Source organism: Mustela erminea, chromosome 6, assembly GCF_009829155.1.
Source record: "Mustela erminea isolate mMusErm1 chromosome 6, mMusErm1.Pri, whole genome shotgun sequence".
Lineage (NCBI taxonomy): Eukaryota > Metazoa > Chordata > Mammalia > Carnivora > Mustelidae > Mustela > Mustela erminea.
The window spans coordinates 53,044,289-53,067,244 of NC_045619.1; the positions used below are offsets into that span (position 1 = coordinate 53,044,289).

The 22,956-nt window shown below is 36.8% G+C and overlaps 2 protein-coding genes across 2 annotated transcripts; one reads left to right on the forward strand and one right to left on the reverse strand.

The window, feature by feature from the left end:
* The first annotated feature begins 274 nt into the window (after window positions 1-274).
* On the forward strand, window positions 275-4,752 carry LOC116593235 (UBX domain-containing protein 2A). The gene has a single exon (XM_032347210.1). It carries the CDS (start codon window positions 388-390, stop codon window positions 1,159-1,161), a length of 774 nt encoding a protein of 257 aa, XP_032203101.1. The 5' UTR covers window positions 275-387; the 3' UTR covers window positions 1,162-4,752.
* An 8,013-nt stretch (window positions 4,753-12,765) lies between these two features.
* KLRB1 (killer cell lectin like receptor B1) lies at window positions 12,766-22,336 on the reverse strand. Its single transcript, XM_032345601.1, has 6 exons — window positions 22,162-22,336; window positions 18,848-18,946; window positions 18,099-18,173; window positions 17,023-17,177; window positions 16,534-16,643; window positions 12,766-13,009 (listed from the first exon to the last, which is right to left on the reverse strand). The coding sequence occupies exons 1-6, from the start codon at window positions 22,259-22,261 to the stop codon at window positions 12,862-12,864; spliced, it is 687 nt and encodes a 228-aa protein (XP_032201492.1). The 5' UTR covers window positions 22,262-22,336; the 3' UTR covers window positions 12,766-12,861.
* Between the last annotated feature and the right edge of the window lie 620 nt (window positions 22,337-22,956).

Here is a 22,956-nt window from a genome sequence, read left to right on the forward strand (position 1 = left end):
CAGATTGAGACATTTTGTTGAAAAGATATGTATGGTAGTAGAGTAAACAGAATAGGTATCCCTTTAAACCAGGATTTTATTATTTATTTATTTATTTTTTTTAAGGAAAAAGGAAGGGGTTCTAAAAACATTTTGGGAAAATTTGGATACAAAATATATCTTAGAATATACATTAAATCATTTTTAATTTGCATAGATCAATTTCTATTGTGTGCAACTTACTTTCAAATCATTCAGAAAAGAGGGTAATAAAAAGCAAAAGAGGAGGGGCTCCGGCCCGGCAGCGGCGGTGGCGCCCGCGGCCCCGGAGCGAACCGAGGACCAGGCCGGGAGGCGACAGCGCGGCGCGGCCCCCTCCAGCGGCCGCGCCCAGAGTAAGGCAAGAGAATGAAAGAAGTAGATAATCTCGAAAGTATAAAAGAAGAATGGGTTTGTGAAACAGGATCTGACAACCAACCTCTTAGTGATGATCGACAAAGAAATTGTGAATATTTTGTTGACAGCCTTTTTGAGGAAGCTGAGAAGGTTGGTGCCAAATGCATGTCTCCCACTGAACAGAAAAAACAGGTGGATATAAGTATAAAATTATGGAAAAATGGATTCACAGTCAATGATGATTTCAGAAGTTACTCTGATGGTGCAAGTCAGCAGTTTCTGAACTCCATCAAAAAAGGGGAGTTACCTTTGGAATTACAGGGAATTTTTGATAAAGAGGAGGTGGATGTTAAAGTTGAAGACAAAAAAAATGAAGTATGTATGTCAACGAAGCCTGTATTCCAGCCCTTCTCAGGACAGGGTCACAGACTAGGAAGTGCCACACCAAAAATTGTTTCTAAGGCAAAGAGTATCGAAGTTGAGAATAAAAATAATTTATCCGTTCAACTAAACAATCTGGAACCCATCACTAATGTACAGATCTGGTTAGCCAATGGAAAAAGGATTGTCCAGAAATTTAACATTTCTCACAGGATAAGCCACATCAAAGACTTCATCGAAAAATACCAAGGATCTCAAAGAAGTCCTCCCTTTTCCCTGGCCACAGCTCTTCCTTTCCTCAAATTGCTAGATGAAACACTCACATTGGAAGAAGCAGAATTACAGAATGCTGTAATCATTCAGAGACTCCAAAAAACCGCTGAACCTTTTAGAGAACTTTCATAACATTGATTTTTGATACACTGAGTGGAAAGTTTGCAGAGAAATGATGGTTGTAAATGAACATCCAAACCAAAATGAGGGAAAGGAAGTGAGATTCACTGGACTTTTGGTTCGAGCACTATTTAACTCCCTCCTGATGAGAAGATTTTTAAATAAGTACAAGTTAGGAAAGTGAACCATGACTGGAAACTATATTCAGTGCACTTTTCCCAAAAAGCTGCTCAGAAAGAAAACTACACTTATTTTCAAATACCAGTTAGTTATTCAACAATAAGGTATATTAAATCACTATATATCGTATAGAATCTTAATGTGTATAAATTAGCAAATGTAATCACGGCACCATTCATTCAGATACTCCCAAACAGCAGCGGTATGTTCAGATGTTAGCTGTCTCAGATTTTTGAAATGACAATATATTAAGAAATTTACATGGCAGGTTAAAACATCAGTGTAATGATTTTACACTGAGATACAGTCAGAAGGCTGGAAGGAACTGCTTTCACCAGAGCTATGCCTGAACCTCAAAATGTTCTCAATTTTTACTTTCTAATGGTGAAATATACTCATTTGGCACAGTATCTAAAATGTATTTTAAGAATAAAACTGCAGCTTAGTATAATGTCAGTATTAATCTGCCTACTCACATTTTGACATTTTCAAGAAGTGTAATTTTTAAAAATTTCTTTTCTATGCAGGAACCCTAGTTCAGCCGTTATTTTGTTTTCTTTTGAAAATTAGGGATTTGTTTTTAGCTAACATTTTTGAGTTAGCCTTTCATTTGCTACCACTCACTTAGAATCTAATGCTTGTGTTGACACATTGCTATTTAATATTTTTTAACTGCATCAGATAAAGTATGGCTTTCAATTCCATATATATCAGAGCCAACCTGGGTATATATTAAAGGATTATTTATTACATTCTGATGCCACTAAGGAAAACATGTTTTGTATCTTAGTCTTTTAATTCAAACTGGTTAGACTTCTATATTTCACTGTCAGATTGAATTCCCATGCCTGAAGATAAGTTTAAGAAGTTTTTTTTGCAAATTCCCTATTGAATCTTATTTAAAGCAGAATTTACATTGAATGTGCCAAGGAACTAAGTAGCCATACCTATCAGCAGTAATGTTCACAGGGCACTGGGTATCTGCTGGAAGAGCAGTTCTCAGACTTTTTGGTCCTGAGACCTTTTGTTTATGTGGGTTATATATATGATACTGAAAATAAATTATAAAATATTTATTCATTAAAAATAATAAGCACGTTAACATAAAACCACATTTTATTGAAAATGCATTTTCTAAAAAATTCAGTGAGTAAAGTGGCATTGTATTCCATTTTTTGCAACTGTCTTTACCATCTGACTTAGAGAAGACAGATGGACTCTTGTATCTGCTTCAGCTTTCATTCTGTTGGATGTTGCACATCGTGTGGCCTCTGGTAAATGCTGCTGTATATTCACGAGAGAAGTGGGGGCAAATAATGTCTTAGTTTGGTTATGAAAACAGTTTGACTTAGGGACCTCCTGCAAGAACCATTCTTACAAAGCAGTTTACAGTGATTCTCGAGTCTTAGTGTAAGAATCACTAGGGAAACACTTCAGAGTATCTGTTCCAAGCATCTGCCACACACATTCTGATTCACGGTATCTGGGATGGGTCCCAGATCTCTGCATTTGCAAGATCTCAAGTGATTTTTAGGTATGTAGTAGAAGAACCATTCCTTCACTGTGCCTCCACCCTAAGAAAATAAACCTGCGTGTTTCACCAGGAACAGTGGAAGAAGACTCTCCACTCAAATGGGACTTTTGGACCTTTTAGGTTTAATCCTTTCTCTCCCATGGTTGGTTCTTAGACTGTTGCCCTTTAACTCTTAATCATGGTATAAACCTGTACTCCTCTTCTCCAGGCAGCCTCTTCTGAGGCTGGAACATTTAAATGAGATTTTCATTAGAAGCTCATGAATAACGAAAGGGAAATACACACAACTAGATGACCCGGTTTGTCAGCTGCGTCTTGTGTTCGGGTCCCTAACAAGACTGCTTCCTTTTCTAGCTCGCAGCCTTCCATGTGGTAGAGGCTTATCTTTTTATCAGGAAGAGAGGAAAGGCAAAGGAGAGCCTTTTCCTTTTGTCATTTACTTTCAGAAGTGAACAGATAACAGAAAGTACTATCACAATGTTTACGGCTGTAGTAGAGCCACTCCAGTGAAATACAACGGTATTCTTAAAATGAGGGGATGGTAAACATCAGTGAACTCTTTCAGATATAAAAATATGATGATGGTTAATATATTTTTCAAGAGTCTGTAAGAAAAGGTTTCCTATAGGCCTATCATGAAGCTTTGTATATTTTAATTTGCATAGTCTATGTGATTCTCCATATATTTCTGTCAAAGGGCTTCTCATTGGAAATACTTTCTCGTACCTATAAAAAAACCTCCTTTGTGGATTTTCCAGTTTTTAATTATCTATCCAGAATATACATAGGAGGTTTTCTTGTGTGTACATGTAAAATATACCCCAGTGAGAAATTCCTATGGAGAAAGACCCATCATCAGCAATACTTCATTTCTGTAACTGTGAACACCTTTGTTAATGTGAATAATACTCTCAGAGGTTTTCAAAATGAGAATAATTCGTTAAAGCTTTCTACCTTAAAAATAGAAAACTGAAAGGTTGTTAATTCAGTGTGTGGATTATGTAAAACATACTGATGTTAGAAGATACAAATTGAATTTGGTGAGGGAAGGCAAACTTGAAAATAATCAAAACATTTTAGGTGTGGAATACAGTTTGACCTACGTAGTTGTTTCAAAACTCATCAGTCTCTTGAAAATCATTGTTTAGGCTGATATAAGAAGTACATTTCTGGTTTTACAGATTCTGATTTAATAGTTAAATTAGTATGCATTATGCTGGCTGTAAAACTGGTCTTATTTTATTTTATAGACTTTTTTTTCACTCAGAACACTTTTCCTTATGTTCATTGTGTTGAAAATACGGTATTATGCATCTGTTTCAGTGCCTTATTTTGAAAGCAATCTTTGGCTAACAGTTAAAGAATGTTGTCTTAAGAATGAAATAATAATTCATTAAAAGGATCTGTGAAATAATCTACAGTTGTTTCTTACACAGTAGTTGCATCTGGGTGTATTTGTTACTTTTATTTGGCACTGGCAAAGTCATTCAGTTTGAGAATCAACATTTATTAGGTGCCTTCTGTTTACCAGGTACTTTAATCGGTGTTGCTTTCATTTAATCCTCAGAAAGGTTAAAATGTGGTATTTTTAATAGGTGCGTTTTTTAAAAAACCATTTGTGTCCTGAGTTGAATTAGGATGAAGACTCCTTGGTAGGGTTTACTTCTTTGTTCTTTCTCTAAGTACAAACCATTTAATTAAGAAGTTGCTCATCATGCTAATCTTGAGATAGAAGTGGCTTTTTCAGTAAACTAATATCTGGCTCTTTGTCATTAGCTTTAAATATTTTTTTCACAGATAATTCATATTCTTTGTAGAAAATTGTAAAATGCTGAAGTGATCACTAAATCACCTATTTCACCTTTCAAATAATGTAACCACTAATAACATTTTGGTGTGCATCCTTTCAGGTATTTTTAAGTGAGTCAGTTTTTATATTAATTAAAAGGCTTCTTGGTTATTGCAAAAAAAAAAAAAAAAGCAAAAGAGAGGTAAAGTTCACATGGAAAAGTTGTATTAAGTGTTAGATCTAGGTAAGGAAAATACTGATGTTTATTGAACTTTTTTTGTAAATATGAAACTTTCCCTCTGGAAACTGCATTTTTATTTCTTTAATTTTTAAAGATTTTATTTATTTATGAGAGATAGCAAGAGCGCGCGCGCACTAGGAGGGACAGGAGCGAGGGAGAGGGACAAGTAGACTCTGTGCTCAGCCCAGAGCCCAACTGTGCTCCATTCCAGGACCCTGACGTCATGACCTGACCGAGACCAAAAGTCAGAGGCTTAACCTATTGAGTCACGCAGGTGCCCCCCAAACTGCATTTTTACTGTTGCAGCTGCACACGATGGTCACAAGGTGGCGGTAGACTCACTTTTGAATTTTCATACGGACGCTTCTGCAGTGAAAGGAGCTTCCAGAAAAGCGTACTTCCTAACACAATATCTTCAATAGAGAAATGTGTAAAAATCTCGGAGGTAAGAATCACAGAGAAAATTCACACTTAAAACTGAGAAGTTAACATTCACATGGGCATGCTGGAAAGTGGAAGAGACACAGAAATAGAAAGAAGCAAGGACTGATTGGGAGAAATCTAGTTTTTAGTCCTGGCTCAATTAATGCTTAATCTGTGACTTATCCAAGTCAACTATAAGTAGCTTTCACATGTAAAATGGAATAAAAAGTTAGACTCAGGGATCTTTCACTTTCTTTCCAGCTGTTAAAAAAAAAAAAAAGTCCTTTCTCTTTTTGGTTCAACTTGAATATGGTAAATATCTAATAATGAACTACTTGCATCTTAGTCCTCAGAGACATTGACCCTGGAAGCCAGTGCCTGATAAACCCCGCTGACATTGTTGCTCTGACAAGTTTCCTGTGGAGAAGGAAACATAGTCCCTTGTAAGATATATACAAGTATGATTGCAGATGCCATAAAGTATTCGTGGGCACTTATCTGTTTGTAGCACATGGATAGGTATTTCTGAAAGCGTATGTACATACACTAGATTTCTGTAATTGTTACTATAGAGACAGTTCACCAGAGCCGATTTTCCTCTTCTGCTCCTATGCATTGCCGTCCCATATGTAAGCAACGTGGAGAGAGTAAAGCAACAAAGCTAAGAGGGATGAAGAGGCAGTGGGCAACAGGACATATGGTAAAGATCTGGAAAGATTTAAACGATAAATTTCTTTGATGGGAGAAGGAAATAGAGCTGGCTCTGAATCAATTATCTTGTGCATTTCATCTTTCTCAGACTGCATGCACCAATTCATTTTGTTCATGACCCTCACTAACATTCTGACAGCTGTACCCAGGAGGCTGGTGTCTTTTTACTGTTTTCTGGTAGCTTCCAAAGCAACCAGATCGTCCCTCTTCTATCATATCCACTGTTATCAAACTATTTGCAACTCTATCCCCCCTTGAAACTAAAGTCCATTTCATAGGAAAAACATGTTTTCGAACTGACTGACAAATTTTATTGATTGAAAGTCCCTTTTATCTCCCCCCCTCTAATTTTGGGGGATAAAGTCATAGAATTGTTGAATCCTTCCATTGGAAAACGCCTCTTGGACATCTAGAACTGATATCCCAATTAACAGAAGAAATTTCTGCATATACACTGTGTAAAGTATGGTACAACTAGAAATCATTTTGAAGGGTTATATGTAAATTGAGTAAAAAGAAATAGCACCAGTCCTGCTTCTCTGCTCCTCCATTGTATCCATGCCCTTTGTAGGGGTACTTGGCACCTCCTCCCATTAAGATCAGAAGTCTACTATCCCCACTCCTTGAACTGGGCTAGTTTTTTGACTGGATTTGTCTAACAAAACGTGGGGAGAGTGACAGAGTCTACTGGCAAGCCTAGGCCCCTCTACCTCTTGGAACTCTTCTAGCCACCATCTGAATAACTTGAGATAACCTGATGGAAAATAAGAAATGCCTGAACCTGCTGGCCAAGTGGACAGTGAGCCAATCGCCTCACAGGTAACTAGGGTCCCCCAGCCCAGTCAGCCTTCAGATGCTTGGTCAGTAGCCCAAAGGTTCATGAGTGAGCCCAGGCAACATCAACTGAACTAAGATCAGATCAGTAGAAACTTCCAGCTAACCATTGATCTCATAAGTAAAACTAAATCAAGTTTTAAGCCATGAGTTTTGAGGTGATCTGTCATGTTAGAAAACCTAACTGACTCTGGTAGCAAGTACAGTTGTACTTGTACTTATTGTTTCTAGTATAAATCAGTTTTAGCATTGTATAATTCCATTAATTAAATCTGAAAAATTTAATAATAATTTGCTGCTGACTTGCTTGCTCTGATTTGATTGGTTAGAAATTTTGGATATTATTTTGGTTTGTTTTAGCAATTCTTCCTCTGGGTTGCTTTTGTCTCTGTCTGATAACTCCAATGGATGCTAATTCAGGAAAGAATATTGATAAGCCAGAAGTCGCTCAATTATACGCTATGTAGTGTGAAAATTTTAAAAGAAATACAATGAATGACTCTAAAGACTGTATTTGTCTTAGCATAATAACAAAATTGAGAAATAAGGGAATTGATAATAAATTTAACACAAGTATGTGACCAAACCTGAAAGTGCTATAAGATTTCACAGAAATCAGCATCTCCTGCAGCTCAAACAATCACAAGGTGCTTTATCTAAGGTAGAACGTAATTGAGTCTTAAAAATACTCAACATTCCCAACAGGTTCAGAGAAAAGAAGGGCATTCACTCGGAAAAACAGCACAAACAAAGGCATCCTCATCCCAAATGCTGTATGCTCTTGAAACATCATTTTTAAAAGATTTTATTTATTTATCTGAGAGGGAACACACACGCATGCGCATGCATACACACACGCGCACACACATGCACGCACACATACACCCATGAGTAGGGAGATGGGCAGAGGGAGAGGGAGAAGCAGGGTCCCTGCTAAGCAAGGAGCCCAACTCCGGGCTCCACCGCAGGATCCTGGGATCATGACCTGAGCTGAAAGCAGGTGTTTACCCGACTGAGCCATCCAGGTGCCCCTTGCAACATTGTTTTCTTAACTACTTACAATTACTTACGAAATAAACTGACATAGAATATTTATTTTTCTTTTTAAATCATCATTCATTCAGTATTCGCTGAGTACCTGCCTGGCATCTTTCTAGGTTCTTGGGACACATCAGTGAAGAGACAGGCAGAGGTCACTGTGACTGAGGAGCTCACGGTGATGAAGGGATTCACCCCTCCATTGCTGGTTGGCAAAAATCGCTTCATGTGCAAACGAATCATTCATTTAAATCACCCTGTAATTTCATTAGCACCAAACAAGAAGTTGAAATAGGGGCACCTGGGTGGCTCAGTCGTTGGGCTTCTGCCTCTGGCTCAGGTCATGATTCCAGGGTTGTGGGATTGAGCTCTGCATCAGGCTCCCAGCTCAGAGACTGGAAGGCTGCTTCTCCCTCTCCCACTCTCCCTCCTTGTGTTCCCTCTCTCACTGTGTTGCTCTGTGTCAAACAAATAAATAAAACCTAAAAAAAAAAAAAAAGTTGAAATAATGTGTAATAATTGGGGTACTGCCTTTCGTGCTTTCAGCCTGAAGAATCATTACTAATGAGTAAAAGTATCTGAATACAAACCTGGAGAAGAAAACAAGCTATCTGGAGAGCTGTTTTAGTAGAATTGGAAGTACATTTAGAGATTATGCTTACTGAATGTCTTTGTCTGGGAATTTGTAGCCATGAAGTAGTTACCTATTTCCTAAAGTTATTGAATATTTGAAAACTTCCCATGAATCACAAATGATAGATCCAAAGCACACTCTCGAGTATACAGTGTTCAAATGTTTGTTTTGAAAGGGCCCCACTAGATTGTGTTGGGGTAGATGGAGAGGTAGATACGCAATCACCTTCATATACTTGTGAGATCAGATTTGGTTCCAGCTCTATCAGTGGGTCACTTCCTAAATGCTGACAAGTCATTCTGTACTGCTTTTATTATTATTTGAAAAATGGTCTTTTTAGAAAAACTGTTGCTTTAACTCAGCCATCCACCCTGATGAGGTTTGAGGCAACAGTTCTAATCAGTAACCACAGATGTTGGTGAGGAAAGCTTTGCTTTGAGATAACGCCAGTCCCCATCACCATCTCACTTCAGTCACATTAGAGACCCCAAGCAAGGACCATCTTGGCAAGCCCATTCAATCAACAAATATGATTGTATAATAACTTATTTGTGCAGGAAATACTTACTGAGAACTTACTATGTGCCAGAACCACACATTGTTTAATAATGCTACATAGGTCCTTCCTCTCACAGAGTTCATAATTTTCTTAAAAGATTTTGAGAGGAAGTTATTTACTTTGAGAGAGAGAGAGAGAGAGTTAGAGCATGCATGAGTTGGGGCAGAGGGAGAAGGAGAGAGAATCCTCAAGCAGACTTGCTGCTGAGCATAGAACCCCACATGGGGCTCGATCCCAGAACCCTGGGAAATATGACCTGAGCCATGCATGATCAAGAGTTGGCCTACCAGAATAACAATAACAAAACAATAATCAGATAAACAAAATAATTACCCCATTTCACGTGTTACAAAAGAAATAAGGCATTGCAATGGGACAGAATGGAAAAAACTTTCCTGATATAGTACTATTTATTGTTTGTTTGTATCATTTCTCCATGGCAAAATTCTTTAATTATTTAATTTAATTTTATTTATTTTATTTTATTTTTATTCGAGTACACTTGACACAAACATCAGTTTCAGGTGTTTTTTTTTCCTTTGTTCTACTTTTGCTTGGTTGGAGCAGAACAAGCCCAGCCAGGAAACCACAACCCAAACCAGTTAAGTCCACAAGGTGGCAGAATGGAGTCCGCGGCAAACAAGGGAAGTGCAAGAGTAGGTTACTTAACAAAGCAAAAGAATCTCGGGCCTGGCTGCCTACACATCTGGGCATTGGAAACAATGACTTTTAAAAAAGCTAAGCTAGGGACGCCTGGGTGGCTCAGTTGGTTGGACGACTGCCTTCGGCTCAGGTCATGATCCCGGAGTCCTGGGATCAGGTCCTGCATCAGGCTCCTAGCTCCATGTGGAGTCTGCTTCTCCCTCTGACCTTCTCCTTGCTCATGCTCTCTCTCAAATAAATAAATAAAATCTTAAAAAAAAAAAAAAAGCTAAGCTAATGCATCAAGAATACCTTATTTTTAGGTTTTTTTCCACCATAAGGGTTTTTGCGCAAGAACCTCTTAAAATTTTTTTCAAAATTTAAATTCAATTAATTAACATTAATGTATGATTGGTTTCAGAGGTACCGGCCTGTGATTCATCAGTCTTATAAGATACCACGAAAACTACTTTTTACCATGCACTGCCCCTATAGCAGCAGGCTGTGAAATGAGCGGACAGGAAGTAAAACGGAAGCAAATCTCCAAAAACGGTCTTCAAATCTCCAAGTCATGGTGGAGAAAATAAAGAGAAGGAATCTCACTGGTCCAGCCTCAAGGTCCATCTACTGCGACATGAATAGACTACACTGTGCCATTACTCAGCTTAGCTCACGATATTAAAACAAGTCAGGGATTTCCTTTACTTCTTTTCATTGTTCTGTCTTGGTACTTGTGCAGCGTTAGCCAGGAGAGCTGTGGAACCAGCCTGAGAAACATAAAAGCAATTCTTATAATATAGCAAAGAAGAAATATAATTATATTTTGGAAAAGTAAAGAGAAATAAATTACAAATTGGGGGAGACAGAGAAGTTGAGGAAACATCCAGAAAGGAATTAACATTTGATTTAAGCCATCCGCAACTACTCTGGTTTTTCTAGTCAAAGCATGAAGATGTGTGAAAAGAGGACCTCACATTCATGGGACAACACGTATTATACTTTGAAATCATACAACGTCAGGAGGGATTTGGAGATCGGTAAGGAGCCTGCACACAGAGCTTATGGGCCACATAGTGGAAGTGTAGATGGCAGATCTTGAATGATGCACCAAGTATTTGGTACATGTTTTAGAGTAGCAGTTAGTTTATGTCAATAAACACTGACTCAAGTACTGTAACCAGAATTGTTTCTTAGATCTAATTTTTAAAAAAAATTTTCTTAGATTAACATATAATGTGTTATTTGTTTCAGAGGTACAGGTCTGTGATTCATCAGTCTTACACAATTCATAGCACTCACCATAGTAGATCTAATATTTTTTTGTGCTTGGAATATGGTTAGACATGCTTTTCACAGGGAGCTGCACCTTCCTAGTTTGAGTCTCAGAGATGATCTCTGGTATCCTATCCAATGATAAATTTAATTGATCATCTGATACTGCAGTAGAAAATCCTGGTGACAGAAACTAACTTTTTGGAGTCAGTTTCATTGTAAAATTTTCTTACAGACGTGTCCCTTAGGAACACTTCATTTGGGATCTAACAAGTGTAAGAGAAGGAATAGATCCATGTTTGGAATGAATTCTGGATTAACTGGATGGTTTTAGAGAAACGTACCCTGATTCTCTTTGGAAAGTTGCACTGAGGGGCGCCTGGGTGGCTCAGTTGTTAAGTATCTGCCTTCGGCTCAGGTCATGATCCTAGGTTCCTGGGATCCTAGGGTCCTGAGATCAAGCCGGGCATTGGGCTCCCTGCTTGGTGGGAAGCCTGCTTTTCCCTCCCCCATTCCCCCTACTTATGTTTCCTCTCTCTGCTGTGTCTCTGTCAAATAATAAATAAAATCTTAAAAAAAAAAAGTTGCACTGAACATCATTTCAAGGGTCAATTACAGAAACACATTTTTTTTCCAGATTTCTGTTCTTTACAGGTCTCTTCTTCAAAAGTGCCAAACACTTCAAAATCTAAGTAATTTATTTCCTAACTTACACAAATGAATTATACTTTGGGTTTTTGACATATTTAAAATTGTATATTAACAAGTATTATAAATCATTACGGAAAACAAAGTGAAATATTATTTTGGTCATCATAGTATGTACTTGAATTTATATAATTCAAATTAGCATTGAATTATTAGAGTAAGTATATATCTATTTTCCAGAAATTTTATTAAAAGTCTCCAGTATTATTATTTATTAGATCTCCATAGAAGATGTGGTATGTTTTTTAAAAAAGTTAACACTCATGATATTTATCTGAATAAACATTTCCCTTTTTTTGAAAAAAAAAACATTTATTTTCCATTAAATAATGGAAAATTTAATTGCCTATTTCTTGCAGCATGAATGTGAGCCATAGAAAGGAGACATGGAAAACAGAGAAGTAATGAGAAAAAATGTGAAAAACCTTGGAAGGGCGGGAAGAGTGTAGATCCCTTTCTGAGATTTTTTGGTTATGAGATTCTATCAGAGTCAACAGAATGGACTTAAGTCAATGTTCTGCCCCAATCCAGTTGTGTAATGATATGAAAAATCATAGACTATGAAATATTCACAGGACTTTAGTAATCTTTTACTAAAACTATTCAAGAGGTGAGCTCAGGCATAGAGGAAATTGATGAAGGACACACATATATGTCAGGACTGGAAACCATTTCTCTCAGTTGTTCTGGGCTTCTTTCCATAGAAAATCACTGTATCTTAAAAATGATACATGTTGGGGCAGCTGGGTGGCTCAATCGGTTGAGTGTCTGCCTTTGGCTCAGGTCATGATCCCAGTGTCCTGGGATGGAGCCCTGCATTTGGCTCTCTGCCCAGCAGGAAGCCTGCTTCTCTCTCTCCCTCTTCCCCTGCTTGTGTTTCCTCTCTTGCGGTCTCTTTCTTTCTGTCAAATAAATAAATAAAATCTTTTTAAAAAATGATACATGTTTTCCCCATATATTTGTTTCCTCGTTCATTTAATGAGCAGATTAGACATGAACTTCTGTAAGATCCACAATAGTTTTAGAATTCTGAGTATTTGTACACTTTGCATTACTAAATACACATCTAGGCCAGTTTAGCTGTCTATATAGTTGAAATTGCAGAGACATGTAATGGAGAGTAAAGAAATTGAGAGGGGATGTATAGTCAAGACTCAGAACATACTTTATTTCTGACAGGTTTTAGTTCTTTTTGGCAGATCCATCGATTTTCTGTGTCACAGTAGTCAGAAACAATTCCTGTCTGTGAGATGAAAACACAGCTGCTTTCTTGAGTAGAACCAGTAATTTGTAATCTGTGGAGCAAAAGAAAAGCTTCCCTTAGTGTTTCGGATTTTGGCACATAATCAATTCTCTTCATGTAGCCAGTGTCTCCTGTAAATTTCAGGCAACAATGGGATGCTAAATTATTACGTATAGCATAAGTACACAATCACAAATATAATGGTATAAAATTTTTCAAAAAAATATTTCATTTATTTATTTATTTAGAGCACAAATAGGGGGAGGAGCAGAGGGAGAGGGAGAGAAACTCCCAAGCAGACTCCATGTTGAGTGTGGAACCTGATGTGGGACTCAACTCTGGGCTGGACATGGGGCTCAATTCCATGACCCTGAGATCTGAGCCACCAAGGAACCCTGAAATAAACCTTTAATTTAAAGCTCTATCTATCTTTGGAACTTGCAAGTTCATCTTCACTGGAAAAGCATCTCCTTTAACAAGAAGCTTCATAACAATATATACAAAGAAGACAAGCTTTGGAAACTGGGATTCTCTTCTTATCCTTATTCTATCATTAACATATCATGTGAAATTTTCTTTACTGAACTTCAATTTTCTTAAATATACAGGACATAACCACTAATATTTGGGGGAGACATTGAGATGGCACATGTGAAAGTATGACAATGCTTAAAAGTAAATGTAAATGTAAAGTAAATGTATTAAGTATGCAGTGAGTGAGGAACATACAGGGTCTACAGATGGACGCAGCTAGGAAAAGACGCTTTCTTTGTGTGGCATGTGGTCAGAAGTTTCCTTTTTTTCCCATTCCAGACAGAGGTTGGAGGGTGTGTGCTCCAATATGCCATTAGTTCCAACAAACAGGAGGTTTGGGGTTCACTGCTGGTGAGGGTGAGAGAGTAGAATCAACAGTGGAATAGGCAGCATTAGGGTCAGGTGCCAGGAATGGGGTGAGTTCAAGACTCACGTATGTGTTTCAAACCAAGTGGAGTGGTGGCTGTGGACAGGGTTCTGTCACAGCTTTTCTTTGTTACTTCATTGCATTTTTTCATGCAGTTCCTTGGTCCTCAGTGGTCAATCTGATTCTTCCCTAGTGTCTGACACTTTTGTCAAATTATGAACTTCTCTCAACAGGGCTATTGCCGAAGTCCACCATGTTTTATTTCTTCTATCTTTTTGATCCCTTCTTCAGCTTTCAAGATATCTTTTTTAATGCTCAGATGGCCAGGCCAATGACTGTCTTTCCAAAAGGCTATTAATGGCTTCCCAAGCTTTCTTTGACCAGATCTCAGATTGGTTCTCTAACCTTATCTCATTTAATCCCTAAACAGTCCTGTGAGAAAAATTATAATCACTCTCTATTTTTCTCTGTACCAGCAAGCCAGGCTGACAGTTAAAATGAAGGCAGAATCTGATGCTTTTTCTACTATAACCCGATACCTTCTACATTTATCTGATCACCACCATCTTACTCAAAGCATCATTTTTATTCCAGAGTAAAATGGAATGTTCAGCTGAATTTAATTCATCCACTTATATTTCTGCTCAGAGACACTTCAGTGTGTTTTCCAATTTCATTATGAACCTCAGTAAAATAAGTACACATATGTTAAATTGAATCAACCAAAATTAACCTTTACTGTATGTCTTAAAAATTAGAAGTAAGTCAGTATCAAAATTTCATTTATATGTAAAGTATAGGATATAATACCCAGAAAGCATATAAAAATATGAGGACAGATTTTTATGTGTGTTTCTGTGCTCTGTGTGTGTGTGGTATATGTGTAGAATACATGTGGTGTATATATGTGTTGTATATGTGTAGTGAGTACGTTTTGTGTGTGGTGTGTGTGGTATATGTGTGATGTGTGTTTGGTGTATGTGGGTGTTGTTTTTGGCATGTTTTGCTGTGTGTGTTTGTGGTGTACATGTGGTGTGAGGATAGATTTTATTTAACAAAATGAGTATGCTTACCTTTTCAGGACACTTTATTTATTTATTATTTATTTATTTTAGATTTATTTATTTTAGAAAGAGTGAGAGAGCACACGGGGGAGAGACAGAGGGAGAGAGAATTCCACGCAGACTCTGCTGAGCACAGAGCCCAACACGAGGGTCTGTCCCGTGACCCTGGGATCATGACCTGAGCTGAAACCAGGAGTCAGATGCTTAGCCAACTGCACCTCCCAGAACACTTACTTTAAAGTAATATTTTAAAGAATCATATTTGAAAAAATAGTTTAGAACATGGGTCAAACAATGTGAAAATGGTCTAATGAAGCCAGCTTTTTTTCAATGCTTAACACTTTCCATATAATCACTACAGCTTTGATAAACTTGAACATGCTCCTGTGTTTTAAATTTCATGTTTTTTCCTCATGTTCCTCATGTTTTTTGAATGGTAAAAAAATTTTAACTATAATTTATGCAAATTTGATTGAATCAAAGACTTAAAAATGTGACATAATATCTCTTCTGAAAAATTTATCAAAAAGTTTTTTTTTTTAAAGATTTTATTTATTTATTTGACAGAGAGAGAGATCACAAGTAGGCAGAAAGGCGGGCAGAGAGAGAGAGAGAAGGAAACAGGCTCCCTGCTGAGCAGAGAGCCTGACACAGGACTCAGTCCCAGGACCCTGAGCAGAGGCTTTAACCCACTGAGCCACCCAGGTGCCCTATCAAAAAGTTCTTTACAGAACATTATTGAATTCCTACATGCTCTTGCTTCTGATGAAAAAAAAATACTCTTCCCTTGTTGTACAATTAACCATGAATTCTGTTAAAATATGTAATTTACCTGTGCAGCATCAATTCATATTAATCAAGCCATATTAATCCCATTAATCAAGCCATATTAATCCCATTTCCTCAAATAACTGTCTCCTTTACACCACTAGTTAAAATACACAGCTGACCCTCAAACATGGGATTGGACTACATACTTTTATGCATTTCTTTTTGGATAAATAGAATATATTTTTCACGTTTATGCTTTTCTTTTTGGATAAATAGAATACACTACTGTAAATGTCGTTTCTGTTCTTATGATTTTTAAATAACATTTTATTTTTTCTATCTTGTTGTAAGAATACAATATAGAATATATATAGCATATAAAATATGTGTTAATCAGTAAGCTTTTGGTGTGTCTGGGATCTGCACTCTGATATTTACTTTGTTTTTCCCTCTTATATTCACTGTTCCACGGCTGATTGTGACCAACCAAAGCATGTTGTCCCACAACTTGAAAAACACTACTTAAAAATTTTTGCATGCTAAAAGCCACCAGCTAGAGATGTTTAATTTCATGTGCCTCTCCCAAAAAAGTTAGTCTATTTCTTGTCTCCTCTAAAACCCTTTTGCAGATTAAAATAGATATTGCTATGATGTCTTTTCACATATGGAACTTTTCAACCAACCAACTTCAACATCATTCATCTTAGTCTATTCTGAACCTCTTAAAAATTTCTAGACTAAATTAAAACCACAAAACTCGATCTTCCATAACAGTATTACTATCGTGAAATATAAACCTGATGTACAGTGAATATTCAAATTAGCTGGTCTAATACTCACACATTTGAATTTAAAAATGAGCCATTAATCCACTTCCATTTCTTTTCTGATAATGTTAATCCAATCCAAAATAGCATTCCCTTTTCATTTATCCAGTTTTGTATGAGTTTCTACCAATGAAATGGAAAAAAAAAAAAAGGTTGAATATTGAATTGGCATTAGCTATTCATGGTTTGCATTTTTCTACTCGTTCTCTAAACCAGAGTTCAAGTGTACCTAGTTTATGATATCTTTCCTAACTCCCCATCAGAGTTAATTATTCTTTCTTTGTGATATTATTATGTCTACATTTATACTCATATTGTTGTATGCATCAAATTATATTCAATTATTTGCTTATACCTGTGTATAGTCTCTCAGACTGTGAGCTTCCTGAAGTCAAATTCGCTACTTCTATCTGCATAGAACATTTGGGCTAAAGCCAGAAGATCTTGGTGTGGTTAGAAAAAAGTGCTGAGTTTTACTAAGGTATCTTATTTAATTATTTACCAATTCTTCCTGATCTTGAATAAGCAGCAAACTGGATTCTTTTGTGGAACAATCAGTCAGACTGTCATTCCAAGTGTTGGGAGCATGGGAAAGAAACAAGCATTTTTCTTGGAGTAGATGCCAGTCTCCTGGGCACTTTAACAGGTTTGATTTCTCTGAGGTAAACAGAAAGAAGAAATAAGTAAGTGTTATATTTCTATCCTGTCTCCACCCACCACGACTAATCATACATGTACAGGTCATTGTAAATGCACAGAAGTCTCTGATTCTCACTGTGAGAACAACAAATGAATTTATTATAATTTAAGGTTTTTGAGACTTACTGTTCATTCTGGTATCAAGAAGTGCAAATTCACGACCATGAACTATATTGAGCATAAATGGAATTACAGTTATATTGAGCATCAGTGGAATCATAGAATATTAGGATAGGGAAAGACCATCAATGTCATTTAAGCAGCCACGTCCTACTTTTTAATGCACTGACAGAATAATTTAAGTCCACATAATCAGATGGTGGTAGAAGTCAAAACTATTCCTGAGTTTCCTGTAATAATAATTTCTACTCAGCACTAGGTCTGACTCCAATATGTAGTTTTCCAAAAAATGTTTATTTTAAACAACATGCAAACTGAAAGGTAGATAATAATTGATTTCACTAAATTAATGACAAATTCTATGGAAAATTTCTTATTGCCAAATTATCTATTTGCTAACTTCAGGCCAAAAAGGATAATAGTTAACTTTTTGACATGCTCATTAAGATCATCAAATATTTCATGTGAGCCCATAGTTTACTTTTTAATGTGTTATTTGACTATTAATTATTGAATATTCTAGCAGCAACTTCTCATGAGGGGCCATGAGCTGGTGATTAAGATCATAGACTTTGATGTCTGGCCACAGGTGTAATTTCCGTTGTCACCTCTTACTAGGTGACTAAACAATTTGCTTATCCTTTCCTTTTCTCAGCTTTGTCAAACATAAAATGAGAAAAATAATGCCACCTTAATGTAAGGTTTGCTATCTGTCAAATATGGGCTATTATTTTTAGGAAGTTCAAGCTACCAAGTTACCTTTTGTTTCATTCTTGTTCTCTTGAACATCCACTTGGCTTTCCTCTATTGATGAGTTTCGTCTTAAGAGTATCACTAGTAAGTAAGGAGAAACCATTAAGAAGATTAAATGCTGAATGTGGTGAAATGGATATGTTATATTGATCACGTTAGGAGACTGTATTATCTCAGCAAGGCTGATAAAGCAATAGTTATGTCATAGCAAAGGGTCTAGAACACAACATATGTGTTAGAACACAGCATACATATGCAAACAAACAAACAAACAAGAAAACACATGGAACAGTGAACTCACACAGACACTGACTTACCTGCTATCTACTCTTAAGTTGTTTAGACTCCTGACCAAGCTTTTTTATCTTCAAAATGAATATAATCATGCCTACCCCATGGGAGAGATCGCCTAGTGCATTCTGGAATTTAGTAACACTTAAAAAACTGTAAATAGGGGAAATTTTTATTTCTTTTTGCCATTGTCATGTTTTTATTACAATTGTGATCATTTACAGGTTCTGGGAGCACATCTGAAATACCCCATGAAGATGATCAGAACAATTAGGAAGAGAAATGTGAAAGGCGAAAGTTTGCAGAGGAGGTTGGGGCCAAGCATTGTGTAAAACGTTGTTTTGTAATTGTTTTTATTTACTAGTCTTTCACTAAGTCTGTGGTGGCCAAATGATGTTGATACTCTAGTATTTGTGATAGAAATAATATAAGTATTCTGAAGCAAATGATCTTGAATCACTTACCTGAAACACTCAACCCAATCACAGTCAAAGTAAGAACAATAATGGCAGTACAACCAAGTTTCAGAGCAAACGGATGCCAAGATGAACCTTGACAGATGTCTGAGAAGTTAAGAAAATACACTCAGTTAATCCAGTTGAGTACATCTGGTATAAAAAGCAAGGGCGTTTTGGATCACATATAGGCAGATTCAGGTTGGGAGCTGGGAGCAGGGAAGAACATTTATCAGCCATATTAGGGTCCCAGGAGGTGGATTCTCAGTCAGATCCAGCTGAGAGTTTGCTCATTGATAAAACAGAAATATTTATGCTTGTCTTATGGACAAATGATCACTGTAATAATCAGGTGGGATAGATGTGGAAAAAGCTTGAAAATTGCCAAGCGCTGGTGTGAAAATGAAGGACATACCCTATTGTAGGGAGTAAGTTAAAGGACTTTGTTTAAAAAGGATGGCCTTCATCCGGTCAAGGTATTTTAGAAAGAGCTCTACTGAGGCTCTATTTTGTGTTAAGCACCATTTTAGGTTCCGGGGATATACTACAATTCTGTTCTTAGACATGGATTCCTCTACTTTATTGTTATCTAAAATAATTATCTCCAACTTGAGTCAGATGCATGACATTAAGGAAGAGTGTTTTGTGAAGCTGCATATTATTTTCAGTATTTCAATGAATGTAACATAGCACAAACTTATGTCTACGACATTGCATATTCTAACAAAATATCAAACACATTTGTATTTCTCTGTAATCGTAATATATTGTATATCTCATGTTCATCAGAAATTGTGATTGTATTAATGAAATGGGAGCCTAAATTAATCATAACTTTATCAATATATTTTGGTTCTCAACATCTTTATTTAATTTTAAAAAAGATTTTATTTATTTACTTGACAGAAAGAGAGCACAAACAAGGGGAGCGGCAGGCAGGGGGAGAAGTGGGCTTCCTGATGGGGTAGCTTGATTTCAGGACACTGGGATCATGACCTGAGCCAAAGGCAGATGCTTAACCGATGGAGCCACCCAGGCATCCTGGTTCTAGACATCTTTTAAGTTTTGGATTTATAGGGAAAAATCACGAGAGTAAGTTTCTAATAAAAATATTTATCCCACACTTCTTTCAGGTCTTGACTCCAGTGTCACCTCGCTATCACCTTCTGTAAATATTCCACTTGATACAGTCCCCTTCCCCAAAACTAAATTCCTCTTCTATTTTTTATTTCCTCAGTTGCACTTAATATCATATGAACTTTTTACATATACTTAGTTCTTTGTTTATCTGTGTTTATAGTGGTATAATATAAATGTAATAAAGGAAAATCTTTTTCTCTGTTTTGTTTACTGCTTAGTCTCAGCACCAATAGCATGCCTGGCACATAGGAGGTGCTTATTTTCGAATGAATGAATAACCTCTAGAGGAATTTTGCCATCACCTTGCATATTTTTCTAAGGGACCAAACGCCTTGGCTGTGACAAAATAGGTCAATGATCACATCTCTGTCTGGTTTTACTGACTCCTTTGTTTGTGCTTACTATTTTACAGTAACCACAGCTTGAAAAATTTGGCCAAGAAGCTCAGTAGTGGTTTCATAACAAATGTAGTATCAGGTCAATGGTTTTTAATGACACATTTTGCTTTTTCTACTTTTTTAGGTTAACTTTCAGGATGATATTTTGTAGGATAAAAATATAATCAGACTAGACAAATTTTCTGGACCCACTGATTTGGGGTCATAGAATAGCTTTTGAAGAAAATCTCCCTGCCTCTTTTCTCTTCCTTTTTTTCTGACATTCCCTTTCAACACGATCTTCCTTTCTCTCCATTTTTGCTAGATCTAAATAGGGTAAAAGAACTCCTACTCTGTCCCATAAAAAAATAACTGTGGCTAAACCAAATCCCAATTGTAGTTATCAAAATCGTTCAATTTCCCTTAATCACTATATGGACAGTATAGTGAAACTTATTTAGTAATCCCTAAACCTTTTTTCCCAATTTAGAACATTGATAATTTAATAGTTGCAAGCCTATACCAAATCATCCTAAAAGGATATAGCCCACATGCTTAGCACAACATGAAATGAATATCAGGTTAGATAAAAATCCCAATATTACATTTGGTTAGATTTCAGAAATTCATGATAATTTCATATGTATTTTCAGCCTAGTTCCTAGTCTTTTTTCACCCATGTCCAGATCATGGCATCCCTCACCTATTACTTCACATTACACTTCCCCATTTTATTCCCCTGCCACAGAAAAGTGCTGATTTCAACAAGTATCAAATAAGCTCGTTCATTAATGATATTCTCTAGTGTCTCATGGCTTATCTCCTTCTAAACTGTAATACTTTTTTTTTTAAGATTTTGTTTATTTATCTGTCAGAGAGAGTGAGAGTGAGCACACAAGCGGTGGAAGTGGCAGGCAGAGCAGGCAGAGGGAGAAGCAGGCTTCCTGCCAAGCAAGGAGCTTGATGGCAGGACTTGATCCCAGGACCCTGGAATCACGACCTGAGCCGAAGGCAGTGGCTTAACTGACTGAGCCACCCAGGCATCCCTAAACTGTAATACTTTTCCAGTATCAAGTTTCAAAGTCAGAAACTATCACATTGTAATTATATTGAAGTCTTTGATCTTGAATATGATTTTCTTCCAGAAATTTTCTCCCCCTTCTCTTTGGAGAAGGAAGGATGTTAACCATTAAGCTTGTACTTTACATTGTGAAAAAATACTATAGAAGTGAATTCATTAGAACTTAATCTTAGTATTTTGTGGAGGGATTTGGAATAATATAGACTGCCATTACAGCAAGGTAGTAATGTGTCTGTAAAAATATTACTTTGTTTATACGTGTAAAATATTTCTTCCTGGTTTTTAAGGCTCAGTAATAGAAGTGATGTTCTATGTTCACACTAGTGTCTTTAAAAAAAAAAAAAGATTTATTTTTGTATTTATTTGACAGAGAGGGTGAGTGAGCAAAAGCAGGGGGACTGGAAGAAGCAGGTTCCTCACTGAGCAGCCTCCTTGATGGTGGGTTCGATCCCAGGACCTTAAGATCATGACAGGAGCTGAAGGCAAACACTTAACTGACTGAGCCACCCACATGCCCCCACACTAATATCTTGATAAAAAATGATATCTATAAGGTCTGTGCTTTTCTGCACAGTTACTGTTACCTACAGACAAACTATGCTGCACCACCATAACATAAATATAGGACTGCTGCTCATCCTCAGAGCAGTGATTTAAAATCCTAAATCCAAGAAGAAACTCTGGAAGATAAAACAAAGGCCAAAAGGAAAATTAAAGGTACCTACCTTGAGGAAGTGATGGGGGTGATGAACTTGTAAGGCAAGAACCCCTGGATAGGTTTAAGTCAGCATATACCACTTGTCCATCCATTGCAAACAGGGGCATATGGCCCTGAACTTGTGTGTAAGGGCAGACTCCAAGTTCTGTGAATCAAGATCAGCAAAAGGAAGTGCCCAGTCTGAAATGCTTTGTTGTCTCTCTTGTATCCCCACCCACCCACACTTTTAGCTGTGGGTTTTCTCCGTAAATTAGTGAGACAATCCACTTATTGGGTGTCCAATATACTTAGATACGTAATATCTACCTTGCTTAATAACCTGGTCTGTATGACAAAATTCGGACAAAATTTTGTCGTTATCTTTCTAACCATTCCTTTTGAGTATCTTTCTCAGGGTCAGAACCAGGATGAGGCAAATGAGACATTCATTTAGGATGCACATTGAAGGGACTCTCCAAAAAGACTCAGTAATCAAGAGAAATAATTAATTCAATGTTGCAAAAAATAAACATTTATGCAAAAAGTGGCAGAATGCCTTTTAAAAGCTCTAAATTCTTCCTGAAATATTTGTGTTCCAAATAAAGTTGCAAACTATGGAAAAGGGCATCTAAATGTGGAAATGGCCACTTGTAAGATAATTTTTTAAAAAAGTATCTATAAACCACTCTTAGCTTAGTTCTAAAGGCACTTGTGAGTATAACAAAGTTTCTATGTAAGTAAAAAAGAAATTGAAATCTGCCAGAATTATAGAAAGTGGAGCACTTAAGTCTGTGGAATTTCCTCTTTCAAGAATTTTTGGGTA

Coding starts and splice junctions, on each gene's coding strand:
- LOC116593235 (XM_032347210.1), top strand. CDS start 388: ATGAAAGAAGTAGATAATCTCGAAAGTATAAAAGAAGAATGGGTTTGT.
- KLRB1 (XM_032345601.1), bottom strand. CDS start 22,261: ATGCCCCTGTTTGCAATGGATGGACAAGTGGTATATGCTGACTTAAAC. Junction 17,178..18,098: donor GAACAAGAATGAAACAAAAG/GTAACTTGGTAG, acceptor TGTTTACCTCAG/AGAAATCAAACCTGTTAAAG. Junction 13,010..16,533: donor TCATTTTTAAATTCAAATGT/GTGAGTATTAGA, acceptor TTTGCTCCACAG/ATTACAAATTACTGGTTCTA.